The sequence below is a fragment of the Solanum lycopersicum genome, chromosome 1 (assembly GCF_036512215.1).
Source record: "Solanum lycopersicum chromosome 1, SLM_r2.1".
NCBI lineage: Eukaryota > Viridiplantae > Streptophyta > Magnoliopsida > Solanales > Solanaceae > Solanum > Solanum lycopersicum.
The window spans coordinates 84,694,328-84,721,842 of record NC_090800.1 but is presented as its reverse complement, the minus strand read 5'-3'; the positions used below and the strand labels follow the sequence as shown (position 1 = coordinate 84,721,842).

The following is a 27,515-nucleotide window of genomic DNA, read 5'->3' as shown; positions in this document are numbered from 1 at the left end:
AATTAAATTATTTTATACAATGACAGGAAATCAAAGAAATATAAAAAATATTATCAACAACATATATCAAATTGTAGTTCACCTTACTTTTTTTTTCTATTAATAGATCGATATATTATTTAAATATAACAAAAAATAATATAGAAGAAAGAATAATATAATTAACAAAACTAAAACGGAAAGCAACAAGGAAAAATGTTAGCTAAATTGTGACTTACTCTTTTAATAATACGTTCATCTAAATGTCAAAATAGCACTTCCAAATGTATTAGAACCATATTGTGCCATCATATAGTTTCATGCAGTAGAGAAGACCAAGAAAATTTTCAAAAAAAGGGTTGGAAATATGAATTCTTGTACTTTTGAATGCTCTTGATTTGTGTTGTTATTTTCTTTCTCTATGTCTTAAATATCTATACATTTTAATAATATGTGGAAGATGAAAATAATTCAAGTTAATTAAAAAGGATGAAGTAACATATGAAGTTCAAAAAAATCATCTTTTCATTTACCATATTCATTGTAATTAATGTAAGTTAAATAGTGTCTTCAAAATTTAAAGCTGAAAAAACCTTTCAACTTCAGTAATTAAGTGATGCATGAATAAATAGGAGTAATAAAAAGACTTTAGAAAATTGAGTCCTTTGTTTTACTTATTGAAAGTCATTGATTGGATAAATTAAAACTTTCTGCGTAATTTTAAATACTTAGGAAAATAAAATAGAAGGATATGATACATATATATCATTGTGTAATTAAAATATTTATATTTAATTAAACAATAAATTAAATTTTAATTTAGTAAAAGGGCAAAATAGTAATTCAATTTTTCACTATAGAGCTTCCCACTTATAATAATATACGATTAAACAATATTTTTAGGCCACAATCTCGAGCCCATAACTTAGATTTGTTTTTAATAATTTCCTATATATAGAATAATTGGGTCATTGGGTTGTAGCGGTGGATAAAAATCTAAGGGTAATTCTTTTCAGATTTTTCAAGTGTTCAGATGTTTCTTCAGTTCCAGCCACCACATTGGTGGAGCATTTTCCGTCGAAGCCAAAACCCATTATTTTTTCCAGCAAACAAGTAGACCCACAACCTCTCTTTTCTGTTCATTTTCTCCCTTTTCCGGCAACAAGAACCAAGATGCCAACACCCATCTCCTTCCCCGGCGAAAACCAACCAGAATCGACCCAAAAACCACCTCTAAAACCCCACCTTTTCTCCGAAACTCACAAAAAAACAGCAACCAAAACAACCTCCTTGTCCCTTTTTCAGTCAAATCACTACGAGTAAAGAGCTCTAATGTACCAACCAGCAAGCTCCAGCTTGCACTAGCAGTGCCGACCAACCACAACGAAACCCCACCACCAATGAGCTTCAACTCCGGTGAATATGTGAAATTACGTCTTAGGCCTAACTCACACTTCAAAGAGAGAAGGATTGCCCAAGCCTTATAAAGAGTCCACCCATGACTGGAAATTAGGTCTTAGGCCTAACTCACACAGCAAAAGTTAGCTCAAAGGGAGGAGGATTGCCTAAGCATCATAAAAAGTCCACCCATCTCATTAACCACCGATGTGGGACTTTTGTCATTCTTTAACAGAATAGAACACCAAACAACAATCTAGCGAGCTCCAAGCTCTGTTTCCAACAAGATCCGGCCGAAAATGCTTCCTTAGGTGACCCTTCTGCCTCTATATTTTGTTTATATTTTTGGTGTTTGTGATTCTTATTTGTTGAATGTTTTTCGTTAGTATTGCTTGAACACTCCATATATGATCTTATTTTATTTATATATTTTTAATTCTTTACTGTTGATGATGCCATATATATTTTTTTTCATTTTATAAGTACTGTAAATTCATGTTTCTTTCATTTATTACTAATTGGTTGATCTATTTTATCCATATTCTTTTTACCGTTTATAAGATGAATTTTTTGTTAAAAGGAGTTATTTGGCAATGTGAAAATCCGCCCGTCGGTTTTAAAGGTCTTCACATTGTAAAAGACTTAAATTTAGTTAAGTTTATATATTTTATTTATTTAAATTGGCCAATGAAAAAATTTCTCCGTCGATTTTGGAGCCTCCATATTGTAAAAAATGAAAATTTAGTTTAAGTTTATATGTTTTATTTGTTTAAATTGACCAATGAGAAAATCTCTCTATCGGTTTTAGAGATATATTTAAAATAGGATATATTTTAATTTTTTTTTTCAAATTGAAAGAGGATAAGCACTTTCTAATTAAAAATCATCTTTTGAAAAAAAATGTCTTCCTGAAATAAAATATTTCGTATATTAATTGGTCAAATTAGGTTGAGCCGTAGGATTGCGTCACGTGTCACTAATTATTCTTCCATTAGAGTGAGGAGCAAATGTGTTCTGATTTTTTATTGATGTACTAAAAGTATAACGAACGGTATATGCATATCATTTATGATAGTTGTGGGGTATATTTGTCCCTTTTTCCTTTTCTAATTAATATTTGGAAAAAAAATTAGCAAATAGTGTTTCTCCATACAATTTGTCATTATTTGACAAATATTTTTGACAAATTTCCAAATACTAGTTTTTTCTAATATTAGGTCAAATCTCATTATTTGGTATCTTTTGAAAACTGAAATCTTACACCAAACTTTTATTTTTTTATAAAAACACTCTCTATAGTAGTGTTTGCGTTGTATTACATATTATTTTTACGTGAACACCAAAGTAATGATGAAATATTAAGTGAATATGAAAGTTATGATATGATTAATGTTGATGAAAATGATGAGCAGTCGGTTCAGGTCACAAAGTCATCTGCTTGGTCTACTTTATGATGTATGTTAATGAAAATGATGAACAATCGACTTAGGTAACAAAGTCATGGGCACTCATTATTTGTTGCAATGAAAATTCAATTGACTTGTAATACAAACTTATGGTTAGTTTTTATATTTTTTAAAAAAACTTATGGGTATAAATAATATTTTTTTTCTACAAAAGTGAAATATTAATATGGCCAAACACATGGTGTAGTTTCACCCAAATAATATTTGTTCAATATATTTGAAAATCTATAACCAAACGTTAGCTAAAGGAGAGTTAAACAATAAATTTGCTTTAGAAAACTAATCATATATTATTGTAAGTGAGAAGTTTCAAAGTAAAAGTTGAATTTTGCCTTTCTACTAAATTAAAACTTTTATAATTTTCATATATATATATATATATATATATATATATATATAATCATCTTATTTTCATTTCAAAATCTTGACATTTCAAATTTCTCACACAAATTTTAAAAAAATACAAATGAGTAATTATTCCTTAATGTATCTATTTATGTTTTCGTAATTTTGTTCTATAAATTTAACTTTTCCAAGAAAAACTTTTATTTACTATTCCTCCAATTCTTGTGTATCGGAACTCTCAATTTATTTCACTCATTAAATTTTCTTTCTTTCATCTTCCAATGGGAACTTCTTTTTACATTCTTCACTCATATTTTAATATATAAATTTTCTTTGTTACTATTGGTAGTACATAGTTTAATCTTCTCAATGATATTTAATCTAATCAATCTTTTTACATTCGTTATAATATACTCTATAAAGTGTATCATAAGGTGATTTTATTCAATTATTTCATTTCCCTTCTTTGGTTAGATTTCTCCTCCAAAAAGAGTGTAAATCTATTCCAATATAATTGATTTGGCTACAAATATTGACTAACACTTTTTGTATTATTGCTAAGATAGCAACATATTTACTTCTTTTTGTATAATATCTTTTTATGCAAAGCTTTTGTTGCAATACACGTGCGTTGCACGTGTTCGAGAACTAGTTAGATAATAAAGATAAAAAGGAAACAAAAACTTTTCACCCCTCCTTCCATCATTGTCATCATCGCCAACCCTTCCATCTGTCATTGTCATCATCGCCAACCCTTCCTTCTGTCATCATCATCGTCCCCAACTCCTCCTTCCTTCATCGTCATCGTCCCAACCCCTCCTTCCGTCATCAACATCATCTCCAACCCCTCCTTTCGTCATCGTTATCATCCCCAACCCCTCTTTCCATCATCGTCCCCAAAACTCTAGCTGTTGTCACTTTCTTAAGCCCTAGTCCGTCCCGAATCCATGGTGAAAGTTGACATTGATGTTGCGATTGATAGCCAAGGAAGAGAACGATTAAGAAGTTCAACTATAGAGGAGCAGATCTGGATTGATAGCCAAATTCATTGCGAAAGTGGATACTAAATTTGTATTGATTTGAGATTGGTAATTTGTTGATACCAATTATTTTATTCGATTTTGATTACCCCATATAATTTTCTTGGCTTATATATGCATAGGTTAGACAAAATAAGAATAGTATCACCAATTTGACTGTTCTTTTCTTTCTTGTTCTTGCTTTGTTCTTGTGCTATTGATATCAATATTTTTCTTCTATGGTTGAAGGATCTCTAAAATTCATTTATGATTTTACTATCGAGTTATACACTTTTTGGGTTATTGCAAAAAAAAAAAAGAGGTTCACTTCTCCCTTTTCTTCTGTAATGATATGAATTTCGATGTCCCTTACGATGTCGTTTTCGTCTACATCTTCGCTCATTTTGTCCACTAGACCTCCGTTAAAGTGAGTTTAAGTGGTGTCAATGAAAATTAGATGTTGAACAAGAAGATAGTTAATGACGATTTTGCTCTAGTTGTGATAGATTTTCAATAGAGGTTAGAGCATAGACGATGAAAGAGAAATGGAGAGGAGAGCAAATGGATTTTATTTTTTTTGTGTTAATTTGTGGTTTGATTTGCGTGGTCTTCTTCTTACTTCGACGTTTTCAATTTCCCATAGAATTTCCGGAGCTTTCCTAGCCACTATATAAGCCTTGAAAATCCTCCACAAGATCCAATGTTAAAAAAAATGTTGTTAATTCATGTTAATTAGTCAAATGCTATCGATCAAGAAAACATTATTGTCATTTTTCCATGAACGAAAGAAATTAGAGGAATGAAGATGGTGATGAGATCTCTAATGGTGGTTGTGGAGGTGAAGGGAAGTTGAGAAATACATTTTTTTATTTTTTAAATAGAAAATTTATTATTTAACATTTTGGTTGATAATATCTGATGTGGCATTATGACATGACATTAATATATCTGATGTGTATATGACGTGTCATTTTATAAGAGAGAGTGATTTATACACATGATTGAAGGGGTTTGAAAGTCTTATTTTGTTTGAACTTGAGTGTTGAGTAGACAAAGAATTAAGAGGGTTCAGAATACAAACTTATAAGGGTTCATCATACTATTTCGTCAATAACTAAGAGTCCATTTGAATTAGCTTACGAAAGTTACTCTCTTAACGTTCATTGCCAAAATAATACAAGGTGAATAGAGGAAATAAAAACTCGCACTGAAACGAAATTTGAACAGGACAAATTGAACAAGTTATAGCTACTTGCAAGTTACATAGTATTTTATTATTTTCTAACCTTAAAGTCACAAAATCAATTTTGTAAGAACTCTTTTTGTAATTACTAATTTTTGACACGTGTTTTGCACGTGTGTTCCATTTGAATTTTTATAGATTTGTTAAAATGATCTAAATGTTATGATAACATACATGCAAACAACAGGTAATGAATAATATAACAAAAAAACAAACAAATGAAGAGCATATTTTGATGTTTCAAATTAATTCTTTTTAAGCAGCCTGCTATAACTTTTGAACTTTGGTTATTAGTTAGCAAACTTTCAATAAAGTCACAAATTGTTAATTTGAGCTGAAATAAGTATTTAGGCTAACGACAATAAAGCATTCATAGAAAACTAAATTAACAAGTTTAATAGAGAAAAAAACACAAAAAAATAGAAAAGGAAAAAAATACAATATATACATGCTTCATAAGACTTTGAACGATAATAATATAGATATGGAAAAATAATACAAAATTAGTACATAATATTCCGAGTTCTTATCGACTCTTTCTCTAATATCCTATCAAAATTCAAGAGTCTTCTTCATCTACTTAAACTATAGAATAAAAATGATAACCTTGTTAAAGGGTCTGAAATGAAAAGTTGAATTTATAAAGTAAAAAATGAATGAATACCAAAAGATAGCTTAAAGTTTTGAATAATATTTAGAAGTTATAAATACAAAAAGATGGGAGATATGGATAACAAAAATATAAAAAATTGAAAAGGTAATTAAATATGAGTTATGAATATGAATATTTAAAGCGAATAATGTATGTCTTTAATTTGCAGATTTGCACCCTTTTAAATTATAAAATTTCTTTATTTATTATAAAGAATAATACTTTATCAACATAAATTATATTGCTTATAGGAGGAGTTATGGAAAAAGTTATGAGAAAGAAGAAAAGTTGATTAATCATGTACAATTTTTTTTAATTATTATTATTATTATTATTACTATTAGCTACTAAACGTGGCCACTGTTCGCGCGATATGAAAAACATATTAGCTTAATTATATTTTAAAATAATATTTTAGTTTTAATCTTCAAATAAATTCTAACACTTTTTAACAGTCTTATAATATACAATTTAAAAAATACAAATAAAATAAATGGTAATGTCATGTCATTATCTGATGCAAATGCAATTAGTGATCTTGCTGAATAAAAATATAAAAAAAAAATATTTTTAAAAAATACACAATTATTAGCCTCAGAACCTCGATTTTTTAAAAAGAAAAATATTAAGATCCTACCTTTAAGATTTTTTTAACAATATTTTTCAGTTCTTCTTATTTTATTTTATTTTTTGGAAATACGCCTCTTAGATTTTTCTTGTTATGGTTAATTAGTAAGAGTGTAATTACCTCAAACAGAAAAAAATAAAAAATAAAAGATGACTAGAAATCTAAATTGAAAAAGGCTACGTCGTTATGTGTATAAACTTTTCTTTAGTATAAAATAAAGTTCTATAGAAATAATAATTAAAGGAAAAAACAAAAGAATTGAGAAAATAAATGAATATGAAATCATGAATCATGAGCTAAGTGATTTTTCTCTCTATATATAGGAATGAAAATATAGTGATTTTTCTTGTTATGGTTAATTAGTAAGACTTGTATAATTATAAATATAGTTTTTATTATATACTTTTTCTATATAAAGAGATCAAAATTCAAAAGCGCAGAATTCAGTGAGTTAAAAATTAAATATATTTAATTAAATATAAGAATTAAAATTATAATTAATTATTAATCGGTGAACTAAAAATTAAATTATTTCAAAATATATGTGGTATTTGGCGGTTTGACTTGAAATGATAATAACGTGAAGATTTTTCAATGATACAAGAGAGGGTCATAATGACGCCGAATGTTATTTTTGTAATTTTTGTCGACTCAGTTGTCTATTTAATGAGAGTTTGTGTGTTATTGTTATTACCATCTTTTATTTCATTTGGAGGAGAGATATTTTGCTATCATATTTAAATTTGTTATTGATATCCAAGATATTGAGTAGATTCCAAATATTTAAACTATTTTTGTTTGAAAATGAATGATATTCATGTAATGTAATTATAAAACTATTTTTAACACACCGATAATTTGAAATAATTTATATCAATTTAGATGAATACACATACGTTAGTTTATGTCAATTTAGATGAATACACGTGCAACGCACGAATTCAAAAACTAGTATAAATAAATAAATGTTCTTGAAAAACAGCCAAATTCTAAAAACAGGATATATAGGAATGAAAAATCAGCCAAGCGATAAATTTCAATTTTTTGTTGTACGAAAAAAAAAATATGTAGAAGTTTTTTCTTCTTTCTCTAAAGCTACAGATAGTTTTAAATTTTAACTAAAAGAGGTTATTTAGCTAAAACCCCTGTTTGGGTATGTGAAGTTTTTTTCTACTTACTAGTTTCTAATAACGTGCTTTGTACGTTTGTTCCTTATTATTATTATAATTTGTTTATTTATTTAAAAAGTGAGTAATAAGATCAAAAAATATAGAAATTAATAATATTATGTTTTCTATTTTTTTTATTCATTAAAAATAATCATAAAATAGAGTGGTACATTTGATATCAAACAAAAAATATGTGAAACTAATTAAGAGAATATAGTCTCTAAGGGTATGAATATGTCGATGAATTCTTGATTGAAAAATAATAATAAACGTATATAATGTTTTTAATGAAATAACCAAGGCACGAGATAAATTTATTAGAAATATAAATCTACTTATTTGACTTATTACAAAAAAGATCCTAAAATATGTAGCAAATAACTAACTTATTCTTCTATAAAGCACGTAAACATCGAAGTTTAGTGTTAATACGATAAGATTGCCTTGAGAATGCAGTTACTTGTGATAAGTCCACGGATCTACGTATAAGTATATTTTATTGTATTCATATAAAATAATAGTAAAAGTAATAGTCTCTTTTTTATTTCAAATTTAATTTTTAATAAACAGAAAATAAATTAATAAAATAAGAAAAAAAGACGAACCAATAATAACATTATAAACATGTTTGTGATGAGTATGTATAATTTGTAAGGAAAAAAAACTACAAATTCAAACTCAAGAGAAAATAATAAAGGTTTGAAATAAAATATCTAAGACATAGAAAGGATTAAAATGTGTTCTCTAACTAAATTCTTCATCTTCATGAATAATTAACATGAAAACAAAGAATCCCCCAAAAATTAAATAGGTGAAGGAAAGAGACTGATAAGAGAAATGATGAATTATAAAATCTAAAAGCTTATATGTGAAAATAAGAGAACAAGAATATTGCATAAAAAAAATAATAGCTACGAAAAATACCATGTGTGATTTTTAAAGATAAAATCTATTTTATTGTTACATGTATCATATTTATTGTTGAAATTTCACCTTTCCAGAAATGAAAAACAAGCTAAGAAAAAATAAAGTAAAAAGAGGGAAATGAACAAATAAAGATTAATAAAGAAAAGAAAAAAATACCAGTGAGTATCCTGATTGAAACTGCATTATATAAATCCTCGGATCAATCTATTTACCTTGAATTCCAAGAATACTGCAAATTGGATCATATATTAATCTAAAAAGAGGCATGTTCTATAATAAAAGGGGGGGGGGGGAACGGTGTTAGAAGAAAACAATAAAGAAATAGTTTTGGAAGTTTGAAACCTTCCTGTTTCAAAAAAGAACAAATTAATCTTCAATGTCAAGTAAAATTCCAAAATCTCTAGTAAAGAAAATTTATTTTTATACTACAAACAAATTAATGGCATTTTAAACATATAAAGAAGTATGAGGATCAACCTATTATAGATCAACTACAAGTTTTCATGTCCTTAAGAGACAACTTATCGAACACAAATAAAAGTAAATTGAAGGGTCGGGGATGAAGAAGTCTTCAGTTTCTTAACTTAAATGGTGTTCCTATCTTCCATGCCTTTTGAAATGTGTATGAAGATAAAATGTTTCATCAAGTTCTTAAAGATAAAATATAGTTTCTTACTTGGATGCTTAACAAAGCTATTACTTCAAAAAGAACCTGAAAAAAGTCATTATTCACTTGGATGTTTAACTATTCTATTACTTCAAAAGGATTTATTACTTTGAATTGGCTTTTCACTTACCCTATTCATGGTGATTTAAATGTACAGTGTCTTTTCAATTATCCTAATTATTGTAATTGAAATGTGAATTTATTTTTTAAATAATCAAAATATTATGCTTTTTTTTTCATATAATAATGTTCAAGGACAAATTGGTATTCAACTTTAAGCGGCTTTCCATTTATAATAACATATAGGAGAAGAATTAAATCGTTTTCTTCAGATTTTCAACGTATAATCTATTGTGCATTGTTATTCTTAATGAGGGCATATCTTCTTGGCATACCATCATCCGCATCATAGAAAGCCCAGATCTGGTCAATTGCAAAGCAATTTTGTGTTCTGTGCTTGTCAAAGTCACTGAATTCAGGCTCCAGACAATCATTCTCTTGAGGATTACTATATCACAAGTTGTATCATCTGTTTCTGAATCATAATTAACTATATCTTCAACTTCTTTTGCACCACCTGATGGCTGTTTGTTGATTGTCTCAATCTTGAAATTGTTGTTCTCCACCTCCCTGGCCTTCAGCATCAATTTCTTTCAGATGGCAGCATAGAATTAGGCTCCTCCTTCAAGCTTGATGCATAGACATGAGCAAAACTATCATTAAATTGTCAGATGTATCAAACTCCACAGTAAAATGCAAGATCTTATCCGAAGGATCAATGCAAAAAATCATCGTACAATTATGCCTATCTTCACAATAACCTGACGGGTGGATCCACCTTTTTCTTCCAGCCCCACTGACACAAACAAAACATTGTTTTGTCTTCAGTTCCCATCGGAAACTCTAACAGTAACAATCTTCTTCCATTTTTTACAATCATGAAATAAATTAAAATTTAAAGGTTGAATATAATAATACTCTCTATAAGGAACAAAATTTAAAAAAGAATTGTTTTTTATTTTATGCCAAGGGGATTCAAAAGCTAATAATAAATTTATATCCAAAAGTAAACAAAAAAGTTCTTTTATACCATATTCTATAGTAGGATAGTCAGTGATCCCGGTCAAAATATTATGAACATAAACTATACAACAACATACCCAGCCAGCATAATCCTACCAAGTAGGTGTCAAAAGGAAACCCTTCCCTATCAAAAAAAAAGTTTCAAACTTCACACAAGAATCAGAATATTTCAAAATGGGTACAGATAAAACCCAGGAAATTATTAGATATTTTAATTTACTGTGAAACATGAAATTAGCAAAGAAGACAACAATTATAGACCACAGAATTCGATCAAAACAAAAAAACCCAACAACTACTCATTATAATACCTCGTTTCTACGTCACAATGCAACAAAGTTATTCGGGATAAATATGAGTAAATTAACACTATGATAATACATAAAATTATTTCGCTATTTTATCTTTAATCAAATATAAATGAACTTATCCTAAAATTATAATAGTGGGTAGAGAATATTGCAAGGGAAGAAAGTTACCTTCAAGCCGTAGAGAGTTGAATTTTTTAAGCAAAGTAGGTTTTATTCGAAGAATTGGAAAAGGTGAATCGTCAGTCAATATATGGTAATTGATTAGTCACTTTATTTTCTTTTTCAAAATGGACTCATATTTATGATATACAAAAATATAAATTCATAAATAAAATTACATTAAGTTTTGAATATTTTTGTAAAATGACCATTTAACTCGTTCTAGCAATCAAACCAAAAATCGAAATTCAAATGTCATCAACTATTCCTGCTATCTAGCAATTCTGGCAAAATGATTCTTTTAATTTATTTATCCAGAGCAATTTTTCCTGCTTAGCTTACAGTTTGAAACAAGTTAGAACAGGCTACTAGACATATTCTTCTTTATAAATCGATAGCTAAACCCTAATAATAATATTTCTAAAAACACCCAAGTCATCCGCAATTCAAAACTAAGTGATCGAAAAGAATATCAAAGGAATAGCTTTAATGAAAACATGCAAGACCAGAAACTATCAACTGAGAAAACAAAAAACAAGAAACCTTTTAAATAACAAGAATGTTGCCTGTCTAATAATATCCACCTAACATGTTATCTGGCGATACAGTTCATTCACCAGACTTAGCTGTTGTTGCAAACATACAGCATTTAAAAGTGCGTCCAAGCCAAATGCCAACGATACTTAAATTGTAGCATGTCCCGAGTTCTAGCAGAACAGACCCTTGACTGAAGTAACGCAGAAGACTGGAGAGAATCTGTCATATCTACAGGTCATCTAATCATCGAGAAAGAAACTGATGAGAACAAAACGCCATCAGTGTGTTAATGGAGCAACGGAGAGAGGAAGATTTCATTTCCAAGATTCTCTGAAGCCAGGAGAACCATATCACATCTCTTGAATCCCATTGCACTACAACTGGTGCATCACTTCACTGCAAACACGGTGCTGAAGCAGGATCAAGCTCCCAGCAGCCTCTCAAAACCCCTCCTTTTTCCCCAGTAAGCTGAAATGCAGGAATCTGATGAGAAAATCTCCCAAACTCATCTTTCGGTATTTCTAAAATAGCAGGATTTGATCTTTGTATTCTTGGAGACCTAAAGACTGACTTGAAACCATTCACACGCACCATGGATGAAACTTTTATCCGGTCTTTTGAATTCTCAATGACCTCCACTATCTCATACGCAGACGTGTCTGGATGCAAACTTAATTTTTTCCAGTTCTTGTACAGTGCCCAAATATCGCCATCTCTTGGATAGATCTCAAATCTGTTCCTATTAATAGATACTGCTTTCACCACATGGGAGAATGAACTAGGATCATAGACTTGACACTTTTCACTCTGGACTTTGAATGTTCCACAAACAACCTGAGCATTTTTAGTTCCTGCACACGCCTCAAGAAGGACTACGTGTAATTTGAATGGGGCAGGTACAATCTTCTTAATCTGAGCATAAGTCCTTGGCATATTATTTCGACCATAAAGAGCCCATACTTGATCTACTTGAAACTTCCCCGTGGATATATCCATCCTAAAATCACAAAAAGCTTCTTCAGAACCTTTTTCATCGGGAAAAGTTATTGGATTCTTGGAGCTTCCAGAGGAGTTGCTGAGATCAAATCTCTTTGTGCATGAATGCAACTCTTCATCAATGTCATGACTGGGTATGCTGGGACTTGAGTGACGGTCTCTTTTAACACAATTATCATCAAAACAAGTGGAAGAACCGTCATTGGCAGAATGAGAGCTCATCTTACTTTGTTTTTCCTCGGATAGGTTCACTCCTCTAGGAGATCTTCGAACCTTAGCAGATTCTCCATTAGTAGTATGAATGCTATTCAACTCCACAGACTTCAGAGATATCGTCACATTCTCAGACATTCTAGACTTATCTCTTGTTCCAGATGCAACTGCAGGTGAAACATTTTCTACAGGTTGAGAATTTGCACCCTTACTGCCTTCCATAACCTTTTCAGGGTACCAAATATCATCTGGGTTGAGGGGTAAAGAAGCAGGATCAAGTTCAAAGGATCCCGCATGTACACCATCTCGTTCAGTTCCAGTCATTTTGAAAGAAGGAATTCGATGAGAGAACTTGAAAAGTTCACTTGGCTTTACATAGAATGTACCTACTCCAGTCAGCCTTGTTCGCTGGAAAAGGCTAACAAATCTGGTCACTTTATCCAAGTAACCAACTTGGACACCCTCATCCACAACATATTCAGACAGGATCTCCACAATTTCATACTTGTACTTCCTATGATTATCTGGATCAAAGCCCCAACCAATATCCCAATCTTTGAAAAGGGCCCATGTTTCCCCTTTCCTAGGATATACAATGTACATACCCCTCTTGACCATTTCGCACTGCACTTGATGAGAAAATGTAAGTCGATCAGAAGTGGATTCAGTAGTCCCAAGTCTAAATTTCCCACAGCCAACAGGCAACTCTGCGCTGACCCAAGTTTTGCCTTTTTGATCTTCAGGGGAAGCCTCAAGCCAACAGAACATCACCTTAAATTCAGGACTGTGTACCTTCCTAATGAGGGCATAGAATCTTGGCATGCCATCAGCTGTATCATAGCAAGCCCAGACCTGATCAGGTGCAAAGCAACTTTGTTCTTTAAGCTTGTCAAAATCACTAAATTCAGGATCAGGATAATCATACACCTCTGGAATATTACTATCAGGAACTGTATCTGATTCTGAATCAGAATCCACAATAAGTTCAACTTTTTTTGCGCCACCTGAGGGCGGTCTAGAATACTGGTCCTTAACTGTCTCAAACTTGGAATTGTTGTTTTGCACATCTCCTTCAGGAAGGCCTGCTCCATTTTGGTTCAATCTTTCCACAGAATTACTGCGCGGAATAGTGAAATCAGCTCGATGTTGATCATCACCACCAACAGCTTCTTTCGGCTGAGTTTTGCTGTCTTCAGCTGGCTGGTTAGACCGTGCCTTCTTCAGACGGCTTGCCAACTCATTCTCATCATCACTTACACCTTCACTGTATGAAATATGCTGCCTACGCCTTGAAGATCTCCTAGCACCATAGCCATCACCTCCATTTCCTTGTGCAGCAGGTGGACCGTTTCCATTATCAATGTCCACATCCTCTATCTCCACACTGGTTGAAGTATCATCACTCTCACTCGACTCAACAGTCTGTTTCCGGCCTCTTTTCCTGCTTTTGCGGTCCACCTTTGGCCTTGAACATCCTTCTCTCATACCTCTCTTTAGCTTTTCATGTTTTTCATCTTTTTGTTTGGTCCTTACATCCTCAAACACTGGAGCAGTCTTTCCTCTGCATTTTTCTGGTTCAGACCCTGCTGTTCTGCTGCTACAACCTGGTCGGTATCCCGTTTGGGTGGGTGGAAACCCAGCAATGCCTGAAGTCATTTTTGAAGCTCCTTGGTTAGGAAGCTCTTTCTGCTCTGATGACTGGTTGAGATTAGATTTAAGAGGCACATCCTGACCTCCAGGTTTACTCCATTTGGGTCCACATGGGGCACCTTGAAAACCTAAATTATATGCAGTGAAAGACTTCGAGCATTTCTGGCAGCGTAGAGTACTGTTCACATAAGTACTGTAATACTGGTACCTAATTTTGCAAGATGGACATTGCGTCCAGAAAGTTTCCTGCATTGCAGATGAAGTTGGTTGTGTATATTTATGGTGATTTAGATTACTGAACTGAACATTGAAACCATTTTGCATGTTGGTTTTCCTGACGAATGAATTTTGATTAACCATATGAGGCGGTGGCTTTGCAATTCCAGCTCCGGACATAACTCTGTACTTACTATCGTATAAAGACCTTTTGACTTGGTCAGAGAGAACCATATTTGCTTCCACAATTAGCTTGAAAGCTGCCTCTGCTCCAGGTAACTTATTCTTGTCAGGATGAAGCATGAGTGCAAGTCTCCGATATTGTTTCTTGACGGTTGCTTCATCAGACAACCTATCAATTTGAAGAATACCGTACCAGTCCCTTTCTGATCCTACTCTGTTGTTTTGAGCTGAACAGTGAACATTACAGACAGCAAGTAACTGGGATATGTTCTCTAGTTGAGGGTAAAGTTGTTCTGCTTTCACTGCAACCTTTTTAGCCCCTTCAAAGTCATTATTCAACATTTTCTTCTCCGCAACCTCTTTGGCCCTCATGGCCTCATCCTTGTTGCAGTCCATCACAGATTCCACTTAATAAATCAACCAACCAGGTTAAACAAAAGTTTCTAACTTGCCTTCTTCATCCCAATCCTATAACCACATACAAGAGAAGGAAAATTATATCAATATCACAAAAAGTGTGCATTCAAACAGAAATAAAAGCAGTGTATCAACACAGTGACATTACATTCACAAAACAAAGCAAGAGTACTAAAAGGTAGAAAAAATGAAACAATGCAATCCTCAAGGCAGATACAGAAAAATGCATTTTGATTATTAATATGTTGTGTAGCAACAGCTCTGAAGAAGAAACTTTACCAGTTACCTTCAGTTATACTGTATGTACTTTTGGAGCAGCTAGGTTTTGCGGAAGGGGCAAATCAAACCCACATAAAATGAGAAGCTTATATCAATCGTCATGCTATTTCACTTTAAGAATAACAAGAAATACCTATTAGAAGGGGGATGTACTTTGGCTTTTTTACTCGCTTGAACAGAATCCCAGCACTACCTTTGCACTTTTTTTTTAAACAATTGTTACCATTTCATTTTTAAAAAAAAAGATGGGCGGGGACGGGGGGCTTATATGAATATATCAAAATCTGCACCAAAGAATAGCTCTTTAAACCAAATCTACCAAAACGATAAGTAAAACAATATATTAAAAAAGGGATTTTTTTAAACACAAATGGTCCCTTAAGTATGGAGGTAGGTCTATTTCTATCTTTATATTGTAAATCCTGACTACTGAGCATAACCAGTCTTATGATTCTGAACATGTTAAGTCTAAGTCTAGGAAACTACTCCACTACAAGTTTGTTAAAATGTGACGGAGTAAGAAGAATACAGGTTATCTCACATAAAGCGAAACCCAAGTAGTTCAAATATAACCAAAATTAACAAAGAGAAGCAATTATCACCACCTAAGTACCAAAAACTTGAGAGAAACCCCATAATTCAAACACCAGAAAACAGATCAACAAATATTCAAAACCCTAAAAAATCAATTACGCGAATTGCAATTCGTAAAAACCACAAATTGAGAAAAATATTTTTAAAAGGTCAACACTGACAGTCCAAATGCTTCAAACAACTAACACATATGTGATCCAAAACCCCAAATCAGAAAAAAAAAAAAAAAAAACGAAAAGGAGAACAACATACACACAGACTATATCTTATCTAACAAAAACAACATGAGAGAATATGCATACCCATTAGAGTAACACGCCTGATATGAAAAGGGTCTGAGAGAAAGACCTCAGTTGACACACAAATATGGAGAGAGAAAGAGAGTGAATATTTCAAGAAATTGGGGAAGAGAAAGTCTCTGACTACTTCTGAAATTTCATTCTCCCAATAAGAACAAACAAGGGCTCTTCTTATTCCTTACCATTGATACAATTGTGAAAGGGTTGTTTGAATTGAAATTTGATTGGGGGCCCATAAGTTTTTGGGTTTTCAATTTGGCCCATTAAGAAATTTTGGGCTTTAAAAGGACCTATTTGAATCCGAGATTTAATTTGTTTGACCTACTTTTCTTTTTAAGCCCGTTTCATGAAGACCGACTTTTTCCATTGTTAGCAACTCTTTTGTTTTTACTTTTCACGAAACATGTTTTAGACCAAAAGATTAAATGGCATTTTGGTACATTTCACATATTTTGATCTGACCACGTGGATTGAAGGGTGTGGAGGACGCTTACTAGGGTATAAGGTTCGTAGGCAGTGAAGGGTTGTATTGATTTTCGAGGGTTTCGGCCTATTAGTGTTTGTCGTTGTACTAGTCGTATTATTGTAGTTCTTATTTTTTATCAATCATCGTTAGTTGTTTACTGTGTTACGATTAATTGCATTATTTTGTTGTTATTGTAGGCGTCGCATTATTTTTCTTGTTAGTTGCTATATTTTCTTCTTTATACTTGCATTTGTTGCACTTATCAATATGGTTTGTATTGTAATGATGGAATGACTCCACCCATTAACTAGAGGACTAGGGTGCGAGCCCTGGATAAGAAGAAAATTTTGTTGGCAGTATCATCAATGAATGGGGCCCTAGAGTGTACATTCCAAATTTAGTCGGAGCTTGAAGAACCAAAAAAGATTGTTGCACTAAGTCGAGGGGTTTTTGGACATAGTTTGACCTTCACGAGATAGTGATAAGATCTCTATTCACTACCTTCTCCAGACCCCAAGTGTGAAATATCACTGGATATGTAGTTGTCATTGACATATCTTTAATTTAAAATCATAAAATTTAAATATATTTTTTTACTTTCTTAAATTTTGTGTTACTATAAAATAGATCAAACATGTGCATTTTTAGTGGACGATGGGTGATCAAATGTAGACCATGACCAACTTTGACAAGGAATAACTAAGTACATATTTGATTAAAACATTTGGGGAAGTCTTGAGAAATATTTTGGAAGGTTAACAATTTCATTAAAACTCCTTTGCCAAAGGGCAATATAAAGTATTGAAACAATTCATTTGTTATTTTTTGGGAATTCATAACAAGTTTGTGAACCCTTCTCAAAAGTACAAGGAATATTTAATATAAGACAAAAATAAAAGAATGAACATACAAACATAGAAGAGTTTACATTTTAGCACTTTAGCCCCTATTTTGATATACTAGTATTTTGAATGGTCTACATGGTTTGTTTTAGAAATTAGACACATCACTCTGTCTTAAAAGCAAGAGAGTTGTTTCTACACTACACATTGAGGAGGAAATTTGATTAATTAAAAAGCCTTTCAGATTTTTTACACGTTTGAAAACATAAAATTTCTATCTTTTTCTCGATAAATTTTACAAATGATCAAAATTATAGATTTTTATTTTTAAAGTCACACGATTCTATTTTATCACATAAAAGTAATAACAACAAAAATGCATTTTGATTCAGGAATAAGAGAGTAAACCTATTTTATTTTGTCACTTGGCAAATTAAGTCCTTCTAAATTTTAATTAAACGAAATAATACGGAATTTTCTCTTGTTTACATGTTAGCATACGTTCAAATTAACATTAGGCACATCTAAGATTTTGTTGTCTATATGGCTCCAGAGATGATTATTTTATCGTGTACCTACTATTTTCCATTAAATCTTTTTATCTTTAATTAGATTTGACCCCTAGTCTCTTAATATTTTTAAAATAATTTTATAATATATATATATATGTAAAGTTTTGAATCGAAAGTAAATATCACTTACTAATAATTAAGATTCAAATCTAAGAAATATTGTGATCTGAATGAACACATTGGATTTGCCAAGAAAAATGAACCAAAACACCTCCTAAGTGAATTCTTGGCACCTTTTATCAAATAATTAAGTTCTTGATTGATAATTTGGCAATTCCTATATATGCTATTGTGGCTTTGCATCTATTTATCATTTTCTACGATATGGTATAATTGGACAAATCATACATCCAACACTGAAAGTTTAGTAGCAAAAGTGTACAATAGATTGATTTATTTCCACACAACACAAGCATTGAAGGCTGAGAATATTCTTTTATTGAATGAACTGGTGCAGTAAGATAAACACCTATATTATACAAGACATATACGAAAACGTAAAAAAAAGATATGGTTTTGTATTATATGGAAAACCTAAAAAGAAGATATGATTTTATACAAGTCAACACCCAATAGTCTATACAATCATGGGTGCACCAAAGACTATTAACAGTGCAGAATCCCTTCAAAAACTTTCATGTTTTCTCCCCAAAAACAACCTACATGAGTGTTAGTGGAACACCTCTATGTGCCTTGCATCTTCACCTCCATCTTCCGTAGTCCCAGTTGAACGACATTCCTTCCACAATACCTGTATATACGCCAAAAGATCATAGAATTTTCAACCATAAGAGACTACCCTAAATGTAGAAGAAGATGATCCATGTCTTCACCCGGGAGGATCTTACACATATACCACCACAATCACCTCGCCTTCAAAATCATGGTAGTCAGGTTCTGATAGCCTTCGGATTCATTGAATTGTTTACCTCAAGAAATCATACAAATATTTGGAAAAGTGAGCCTCAAAATGTTATCCCCAGACAACTATGCCTTCCCCTCTTTCTCCCTAAAAGACGTGTTATCATTAAACTCTTATTAGCCCTTCAAATGTTCCTCCAAAATGCTTGTACAGAACATAGCTGTGAAAGATTGTTAATATAACACTTGATACAGCTTATCTCCTCATGGATAAATGACTATGGCGCTTAAAATACTGTGTTTGTTGAGCCCTGTAGATAGCATAAGTTTCGCCGGCTGGGGCAGAACGTTTCCTTGTGAACTCTTTTCGCACTTGAGCAAATGTACCAGATTCGTAAATTCCGTTATTTGGTTCATGTTGTTGGGACATACCAGTTAAGTCCCAATTTGAGTCTGATCGCCTCAAGTTTGATATCTGATATTGAAGTCTTTCGATCTGTCGTTCAAGACAGAAAGGTGAATATTCCGATTGAAGACCACGATCCACAATATGTCTAACTGCATTTCTTAGTGCATATATTTCACAGTTTATAGCCTTAATCTGCGAAACAAAACACAAATTAAACTTGATTTTGTACTTCAGAAGAAGTGATCAATTCATGATGCTATTTGCTTAAAGGGAAGAAAAGACTACATACTTGGGCTTCATAAGAACTATTTCCAGCATGAAGAATTCGCTTGGCGATCTGTTTTGAGTAACTGACATAATCCTTCAGGAGCAACACTGGTGAAACCAAGTTAACAAGCTCAAATGCATAGACATAATTAAATGCCACCAGCCACTGGTTTTTGTCTCTAAGATTTTGGACCAAGTCTGCAACTCAAAAAAGAAAAAAAAAAGGGGGGAAAGAAAAGATCGGTCAGATAAATCCAAAGGTGGTTCCGTCTTTGGTTATCTCAGAGAAATGAAGGGAGAGTACTGTAAAAATTTTGCCTATAGACTGAAGTTACCAGTAAAATGGACAAATTGAAAATATCAGTAGAAGACAATTGAAATTTTTGTTACAATATAGGGAATATAAGAAAACATGTAGAAATTGTACGTTAGAAGGAACAAAATTTTTAGTGAATGCTGATTTTTTTTAAACACCAACGCACACCCTGATAGCAACTGAACTGAATGCAGTTTCTAGCTACATTGGCATCAAAAGATCTGGAAAAAAATAAACGTAAACAAAGGTTTATCAGCTGCAAGATTATCACCAACTTTATTCTGAGAACTGAGACCCCACAACTCCTCACTATCCATGTCATTCTATTTAAGCCCGTCTCCAACTAATATTTAATAACTGAAGTTATTTAACACTACAAGTTCTCTATCTCTTCTACTGACATACAAATCCTAACACAATATAATCTTCTAATATTGAACCTGAAGTAAGTGTAATGAAAAAACTAAGCCTTATCCCAATTCCTGACTAAGGAGGTTATCCAAAAAAATCCCACCTAATTGGTATTGCTTAAATGGATCTTTTCTTTCATTATACTCTGTTCTCCCCAAGTCTAGATGGAACAGAAGAGATTGTATACATTTCTAGATAACTTCTCCTTTCAAACACACCTGCACGGATACAGTTCAAGGCCTACATCAGGACAAGACTAAATCATCTCAAGCGAGCTTCTCTTATTTATCCAACGTTTACTACTTCCACTTTTTGTAAAATGTGATCATTTCTAGTGCTGTTCATCCTTCTATGACTACTGATTCATGATAAGTCAATTAGTTGTGTAGTTTTACTGTAAAAATTGACATGCCGCTCCTTTATAAGCTGACAATGTGAGGATGCCCACATAGATGGGGTTAATTCGGCAAATAACATAGACCGTAGATAGCCAAGATATAAGCCACCCAGGAGAAATTCCACGTTCCTTGGACAAAGTTAAACCACAACTTCAACAGAAAAAAGTCATCATAAAACAAGATGTATCCTACAAATTCTATCTCTGGAAAGGATATTAGCAGGCTCTAACCAATTATAAAGGCAATTGGAACCAAAATTTCATAATCAGAGATGTGAAGAGCAGAAATTTGTGACTGCATATGACAAGAGGCAGTGCAGCATGTCATTCATATTGGGAGGTGATTTTGTGTGTACACGGGCACATTTCAAAGTGAAACAAATAATAGAAGAGAGAGGAAACACACATTGGATCTCATCTGTCAGCCCAAGGATTTTGACCAAAGCAACAACCCTTTCAGTTGGCTGAACTTTCTCCAGGAGACCTAAAAGTCTATCTGGATGGAAAGAATCTGTTATTTTATAAATAGCTAAAAGCTGCAAAAATGCCACGATCTCGGTAGGTTTTACTTGGGACCCCATCAAAAAAGAATACCAGTCAGATGCAAACACAAAAGCTTCCTTTTTAACATGAAGATCAATTTCTGGAGAAACTCCTCTCAGCTGGTCCAACAGATCAGAGAAAGCCCTCATAACTGATGGGAAGTTTTCACACCTCACTATTTTTGTGGGATGACAGCTCAGGAAAGCATCCAATACAAGCAAAGCAGGATCTGATGTACAATATGAACTTGAAGCACAATGGCAGAGTACATCGTGTCTTTTGCCATTTATATCCATGTTGTCGCAAATAGATTCATCTGTACAGCCTTGAGCCTGATGTCTCTTGGATTTTTCTACGGAAGGAAAATCATCAGTTTTTGAAAAGGCAACAATAACACAAAAATCTAGGAGAAAATTTGACAATACCATATAAAAAATTCTTATATCTAATTACTTACTTGAAGTATTATCTGAAATACCGAGGACGTGACAAATTTTAGATGTATTCACATGATGTGCTACCTTGTGATACAAACTCTCAAGTTCCTCTTTCTCGAAGGCAGATGACAATCTATAGCAACCTACAAGAAGCAGAAAACCCAAGATTGTCAAATGGTTTTCCATTTCAGTCATCATCTTTGCTTTCCAGGCAAATGCAAGCTTGCTTGCTTTTAATTTAGCCTCTGGTATAATCTCCCGTGAAAGTTCCATCAATTGTTCTAATAAAAGGATGCAACTCTGCCTGATAATATTACGATGAAATCCAATCTCTTCTCTCCGATGGTTGGGAGGATAAAACCCTTCCAGTGCTTCCAACACAAGCATATCTGAGTCCAGTGACATTTGAAGAGCACTAAAGACTTCACTGCGCAACAACTTGTGCTCCTTAGAATGCTTGTTCAAAAAATTCTGCAAATTATTTCCACTCATGTTCATAATAATAATTGCCATAGTATTGGAATGATCAAAAGTGCAAGCGCAGGCTTTAGCAGAGACTGATACAGAGTTAAGGGCCTTGGTGCCTGTGCGAATAGATGGATTAGTTGATCCCATCTGGTTCACATTAGCTTGCTCTGGCCTTTTAGCCTCACAAATGATGGATAATGCAGCTTGATCTTCCTTCTGCCTTGTAAGAAATTCTATCTGCTCTTCAAGTTGTTCTACCGGATATTGAGACTGAAGTTTGTAAACCAGAATGCATCTGATAACAGCTCTAACAGAAGCAACCCTTTGTTCAATGGCCTCAATCTATTGACAAAAAATTAAATAGATTTTTTTTTAAATGAGTCTTTGATCTTAAAGGAGTAGATTAATATATTGGCAACATAAGTGGCATGGTACCTTTTCTTCAGCGGAGGAGGTCGCTTTCTCCAAGACATTCACATAATTACGTTCAACACATTCCAAGTAATCTTTCAGAATGGCTGTGGGCGGGAAATGGTCCACTAGTTCAAAAGCATAAGCATGTCTAATAGCTTCAAGGTGTTGCTGCTTGGTTAGAAGATTCTGGATAAAACCTGAAAACATAATGAGTAGGTTGCTTTAGTTTGTCACCATCTTCCCAAAGAAAGCTAGGGTAGTGATTTTCTCAACTACAATCTCTAATAAGACAACCATGTTGACATATAACAAGATTCTAGTACACCAGAGGCCAAAGAACTTAAAATATTTAAGGATAAAACCTCAGTTACGAGTCAAACTTTCAACTGTCCAGAAAGACATCTCACTTCTAACTTGTGAGAAAACAAACTATTGATTTGAGAATTGAATAGCTCCAGCTAAATGGACTGTTATGTTAAATAATCTGAAATTTCTTACTGTTGCAACATGATCTCCCAATAGACAGTCGAATTGGTCCAATCAAGGTCCAGCATGCTTTGGTAAATTCCTGGGCAATGAACAAGGAAGGAATTTACCAAAGCATGCTGAGTAATGTCACAGGAGCACTAAAGTAAATTCAGCATCGTACTGTGTTGGAGCCTGGAACAATATTAGCAAACTACAGCAGTAATTATTTATGATGTGTTTTTGCAGTGGGAGATGGATGCTTGTTAATAGTATCGTCTACCTTTAGTTTATCCACAAAAAAAAAAATACTAATATACTTACAAGGTAAATTCTGCTTCATATCAAGAGCACAACACAATTCTGCAAATTTGTCATGCTTAGCAACACTCTCCAGCAGGATCATAAGTTCATCAGCATCAAAGAAAGAAACCAAACTGTACGCAGCCAAAAGATACAAGAAAACCAAGATCTCATCTTGGTTTCCTTCGGTAGCCTCTATTTTGACCTTCCAATCACTTGCAATGCATCTTGCTATTTCCCTCACAGAACCTTGAATCTCTGGTGAAACCCTAATTAACTGCTCTAACAGAAGAATGCAGCTCCTTCGGGCAACACTACCCTCAAACTCTGTTTCTCTCTTTCTCAAATGGGGAGGACAGAAACCTTCCATTGCATCAAGCACCAATTTTGCAGGGTCAGGAGACATCTGCAGAGCCTCAAAAATGTCATCAGACATCAAAGCCAGCTCCTTCTCATGCTCAATTAAGAATATCTGTAAGCTCTTCCCATCCATTATCGCAGTAAATCTTGTAACAGTAGAATTACCTACAGTAGTATAGACCGTGTCCACTGTTACATCTTCAGTAGCTTCTGTCTTTAAGTGCGCATTAGGAATACCATTCAACTGCTTCTCCTTCTCTCTGAGCTCTCTACACCGATCCTCAAAATGTTTGTCTCTTGATTCAAGCTCCTCTAATCTATCCTTAATTCTCTCCTCTCTAAGTATAACATCTTTCATGCGTTGCTCAAAAAGTCCTTGCTCTACGAGGAATTGTCTCTTTTCAGATTGAAACCCCTCATAGCTTTTTTCGTAAATTCCTCTGCTGAATCCAGCTCCTTCTCCTTTGAATTAAGCTCTTCAACACGCAGCTTATATGCTTCTTGAGTACAATCAAGCTCTCTCTCCCTTAAATGGAGACTCTCACTGAATGACTTCAAGTGTTCCTCCTGGAGTTCAAGTTTCTTCTTCATTGCACCCAGAAATTTCTCCTTGTGTTCAATCTCCTCCTTCATTGAGGACAAGATCTCCTCATTAGATTCAACTTGCTTTCTAAGAGCATGCAAGTTCTCTGCTTCAGCTTTGAAATCGTTTTTCACCGACTCCAATTCGTACATCTTCTCCCTCAGCTCTGTTTCGACAATATTCAAGTTTTTTACCTTTTCTTGAAGTTCCTTCTTCACAACATCTAAGTTACTTTCCTTCAACGTCAGTTCTTTCTTCATACTATCCAACGTGTTTCCCAAAACAGCAATTTCCTTCTTCATTGAATCCAAGTCAGTTTCCTTCTCCCGTAGTTCCTTGTTCACATAGTCCATCTTTCTTCCCTGTTCTCTAAGTTCCTTCAGCACAACATCTAAGTTACTTTCCTTCAACGTCAGTTCTTTCTTCATACCATCCAACATATTTTCTACAACAGCAAGTTCATTGTTCATAGAATTCATTGTTTTTTTATTTTCTCTAAGCTCCTTCTCCACACAATCTAAGTTACCTTCCTTCACTTTTAATACTTTCTTCACACCATCCAACCTGTTTTCCTTAACAGCAAGTGCCTTATTCACCGCTTCCAAGTTATTTTCCTTCCCTCTAACTTCTTTCTTCAGTATCTCCAATTTACTTTCCTCTACTCCAATTTCTTTCTTCACACTATCCAACTTACTTTCCTTAACAGTGAGATCCTTCTTCACAGATTCCAAGTTATTTTCATTCTCCTTTAGTTCTTTTTTCACATAATCCATTTTCTTATCCTTTTCTCTAAGTTCCTTCTCCAAATACTCTAAGTTACCTTCCTTCACTCTTAATACTTTCTTCACACCATCCAACCTGTTCCCCTTAACAACAAGTGCCTTGTTCACAAATTCCAAGTTATTTTCCTTTTCTTTAATTTCTTTCTTCGAAACCTCCAATTTACTTTCCTTTGCTCTTAATTCTATCGTCGTACTATCCAACTTACCTTCCTGGAAGGTGACATCCTTCTTCAAAGATTCCAAGTTATTTTCAGTCACCCTTAGTTCTTTCTTTGCATTATCCAACTTACTTTCCTCGAAAATAACATCCTTCTTCACAGATTCCAAGTTACTTTCATTCTCCTTTAGTTCTTTTCTCACATTATCCAAGTTATTCTTGATCACCCTTAGTTCATTCTTTACAGATTCCAACCCCATTACATTAACATCATATTCCTTCTTCATGCTCTGCAACTTTTGAAACTCCTCCATCTTTTCAGCCAATTCTTGATCTTTCAACTCAAGAGCTTGTGTTTCATGGCGAATCCAAATCTGAATCTTGTTCAACTCCTTCTCTTTCGCATGAATCCCCATTAACTTCTCCTCCACATCCCCAATTTGTTTCCTCTCAAACTCAACCTCCTCCCATAATCTCTCGACCATCTTCTCCTGATCATTCAACTTCTCCTCCCTTAACTTCACAGTCTCAGCAAACCCTCTTCTCGCCGCACTCAATCTCTTCCACTTCAACTCCAACTCCTCCTCTTTCCTCTCTAACGACTCCCTAGTATCCTTAATCTCCTTACCCTCCATCTCAGTGAAACATCCCTTCAAACAGTTGTTCGGCAATTTTAAGTCCTTATCAAAACAACCCCATTCTAAAATCAACTGCAGTATCTTTTGCCTCAACTCAACTGTCTTCTCCTCATTGTCATACAATGCTTCCGATATCTTTTCCAGTACACCCATATTTCTTCACCAACATAAATACAAAAAAAAAACGAACAACCCAACAAAAGAAACACCGGATATTTAACCGTTAGTTCAATAAGAAAGAAAAAAACCCACAGTTAATAACAAGATAATGGTGAAAACAGAGAGATTATAAGCAGGAAAACTAGGGTTTAAGGGGAAAAAGAAGTAGGGTTAGTTAGTTTAGTGAAGTAGTAAAACAAAACGGAACCGGAAAATCAAGAACAGAGTAATACGGTTTTCCGGCCTCTTTGCATGATTTTAGAAGACGACTGACGGTGGGTCCCACTAATTTCTTTTCTTTTCTTTTCTTTTTTATTTTCCCTTATTATAGTGTCAATATATAGAAAAACTTAAATTTGCTTCTTTTTTTTTTGGAAAAACATTAGTTATACACATTAATTATAATCTTAATAAACGGTAAAACTTTATACATATTCTAGTTATAATTATAAAATAAATGTGTATAATTTCTTTTAAAATGATTTTATTTGATCAACTTATTTATGCAATTAATATTTGTGATAATTGCAACAACTGTTTTCATAATAAAGCAAAGAGTATTTATAAGAACAATTTATCACGTACTCAATTATTAAATTAAATAAATTATAATTTAAGTATTTAAAATAAATTTAAGAGCTTTATTAATATAGTCCACTCTAAATAATTTTTTGACGATAAATGAAACTTTTTTATCATGCGTCAAATATTTATACAAATATTTTACTTTATTTTACAAATTATAAAGAGTTTTTTCAAAGAAAAAAAAAGTTATTGTTCCTCGAACTAGAAACGGATATATATAGCAATGAATTGTCAAAATTTAGTTGACAATTATAAATAACTATTGAACTTATACGCGTTTCGCGCGATTATTAAAAATGATAAGTTATGAGTAATTTTATTAAGTATCATATAAATAAAGATGTGTTTGTAATATAATCGTTAAACCTTGATTTTTTATATCAAAAAATAATATATAAATTTAATGCATAATTAATCTTTCGAGTTTTTGCTAACATCCACTCCATAGGTTAATCATAATTTAATAATTTGCATCTTATTTTTTTGAGTCAAACTAAAATATGCAAATAATAAACATAAAGAATATAAAAAACAACAAAAAAATAAATAAATCAATGTGATGATTTCTACATAATCTAACAATATCTCTCAAAAACATAACAACAAAAAAATTAAAGTGATGATTTCTATAAAATTTTAACTATCTTTAT

The 27,515-nt window shown here is 32.8% G+C and overlaps 3 protein-coding genes across 3 annotated transcripts; all 3 read right to left on the bottom strand.

Moving 5' to 3' along the window:
* Positions 1 to 11,566: 11,566 nt before the first annotated feature.
* Positions 11,567 to 16,640, bottom strand: LOC101260185 (uncharacterized). Its single transcript, XM_010314008.4, has 2 exons — positions 16,434 to 16,640; positions 11,567 to 15,309 (listed from the first exon to the last, which is right to left on the bottom strand). Exon 2 carries the CDS (start codon positions 15,235 to 15,237, stop codon positions 11,977 to 11,979), a length of 3,261 nt encoding a protein of 1,086 aa, XP_010312310.1. The 5' UTR covers positions 15,238 to 15,309; positions 16,434 to 16,640; the 3' UTR covers positions 11,567 to 11,976.
* Positions 16,641 to 18,725: 2,085 nt separating this feature from the next.
* On the bottom strand, positions 18,726 to 24,319 carry LOC101259893 (uncharacterized). Its single transcript, XM_004231207.5, has 6 exons — positions 23,623 to 24,319; positions 22,855 to 23,030; positions 21,972 to 22,761; positions 21,378 to 21,866; positions 19,870 to 20,045; positions 18,726 to 19,772 (listed from the first exon to the last, which is right to left on the bottom strand). Exons 1-6 carry the CDS (start codon positions 24,317 to 24,319, stop codon positions 19,428 to 19,430), a joined length of 2,673 nt encoding a protein of 890 aa, XP_004231255.1. The 3' UTR covers positions 18,726 to 19,427.
* Positions 24,097 to 27,410, bottom strand: LOC101259593 (spindle pole body component 110-like). The gene has a single exon (XM_004231206.5). The coding sequence runs from the start codon at positions 26,272 to 26,274 to the stop codon at positions 24,343 to 24,345; it is 1,932 nt and encodes a 643-aa protein (XP_004231254.1). The 5' UTR covers positions 26,275 to 27,410; the 3' UTR covers positions 24,097 to 24,342.
* Between the last annotated feature and the right edge of the window lie 105 nt (positions 27,411 to 27,515).

Bases quoted from the DNA above. Each gene is read 5' to 3' on its own strand.
- LOC101259893 (XM_004231207.5), bottom strand. From the start codon at position 24,319: ATGAAAGATGTTATACTTAGAGAGGAGAGAATTAAGGATAGATTAGAG. The intron at 22,762-22,854 runs GTACCATGCCAC...TTTTGTCAATAG, and splicing joins CCTCCTCCGCTGAAGAAAAG to ATTGAGGCCATTGAACAAAG. The intron at 19,773-19,869 runs GTATGTAGTCTT...TTTGTTTCGCAG, and splicing joins ATAGTTCTTATGAAGCCCAA to ATTAAGGCTATAAACTGTGA.
- LOC101260185 (XM_010314008.4), bottom strand. From the start codon at position 15,237: ATGGACTGCAACAAGGATGAGGCCATGAGGGCCAAAGAGGTTGCGGAG.
- LOC101259593 (XM_004231206.5), bottom strand. From the start codon at position 26,274: ATGGGTGTACTGGAAAAGATATCGGAAGCATTGTATGACAATGAGGAG.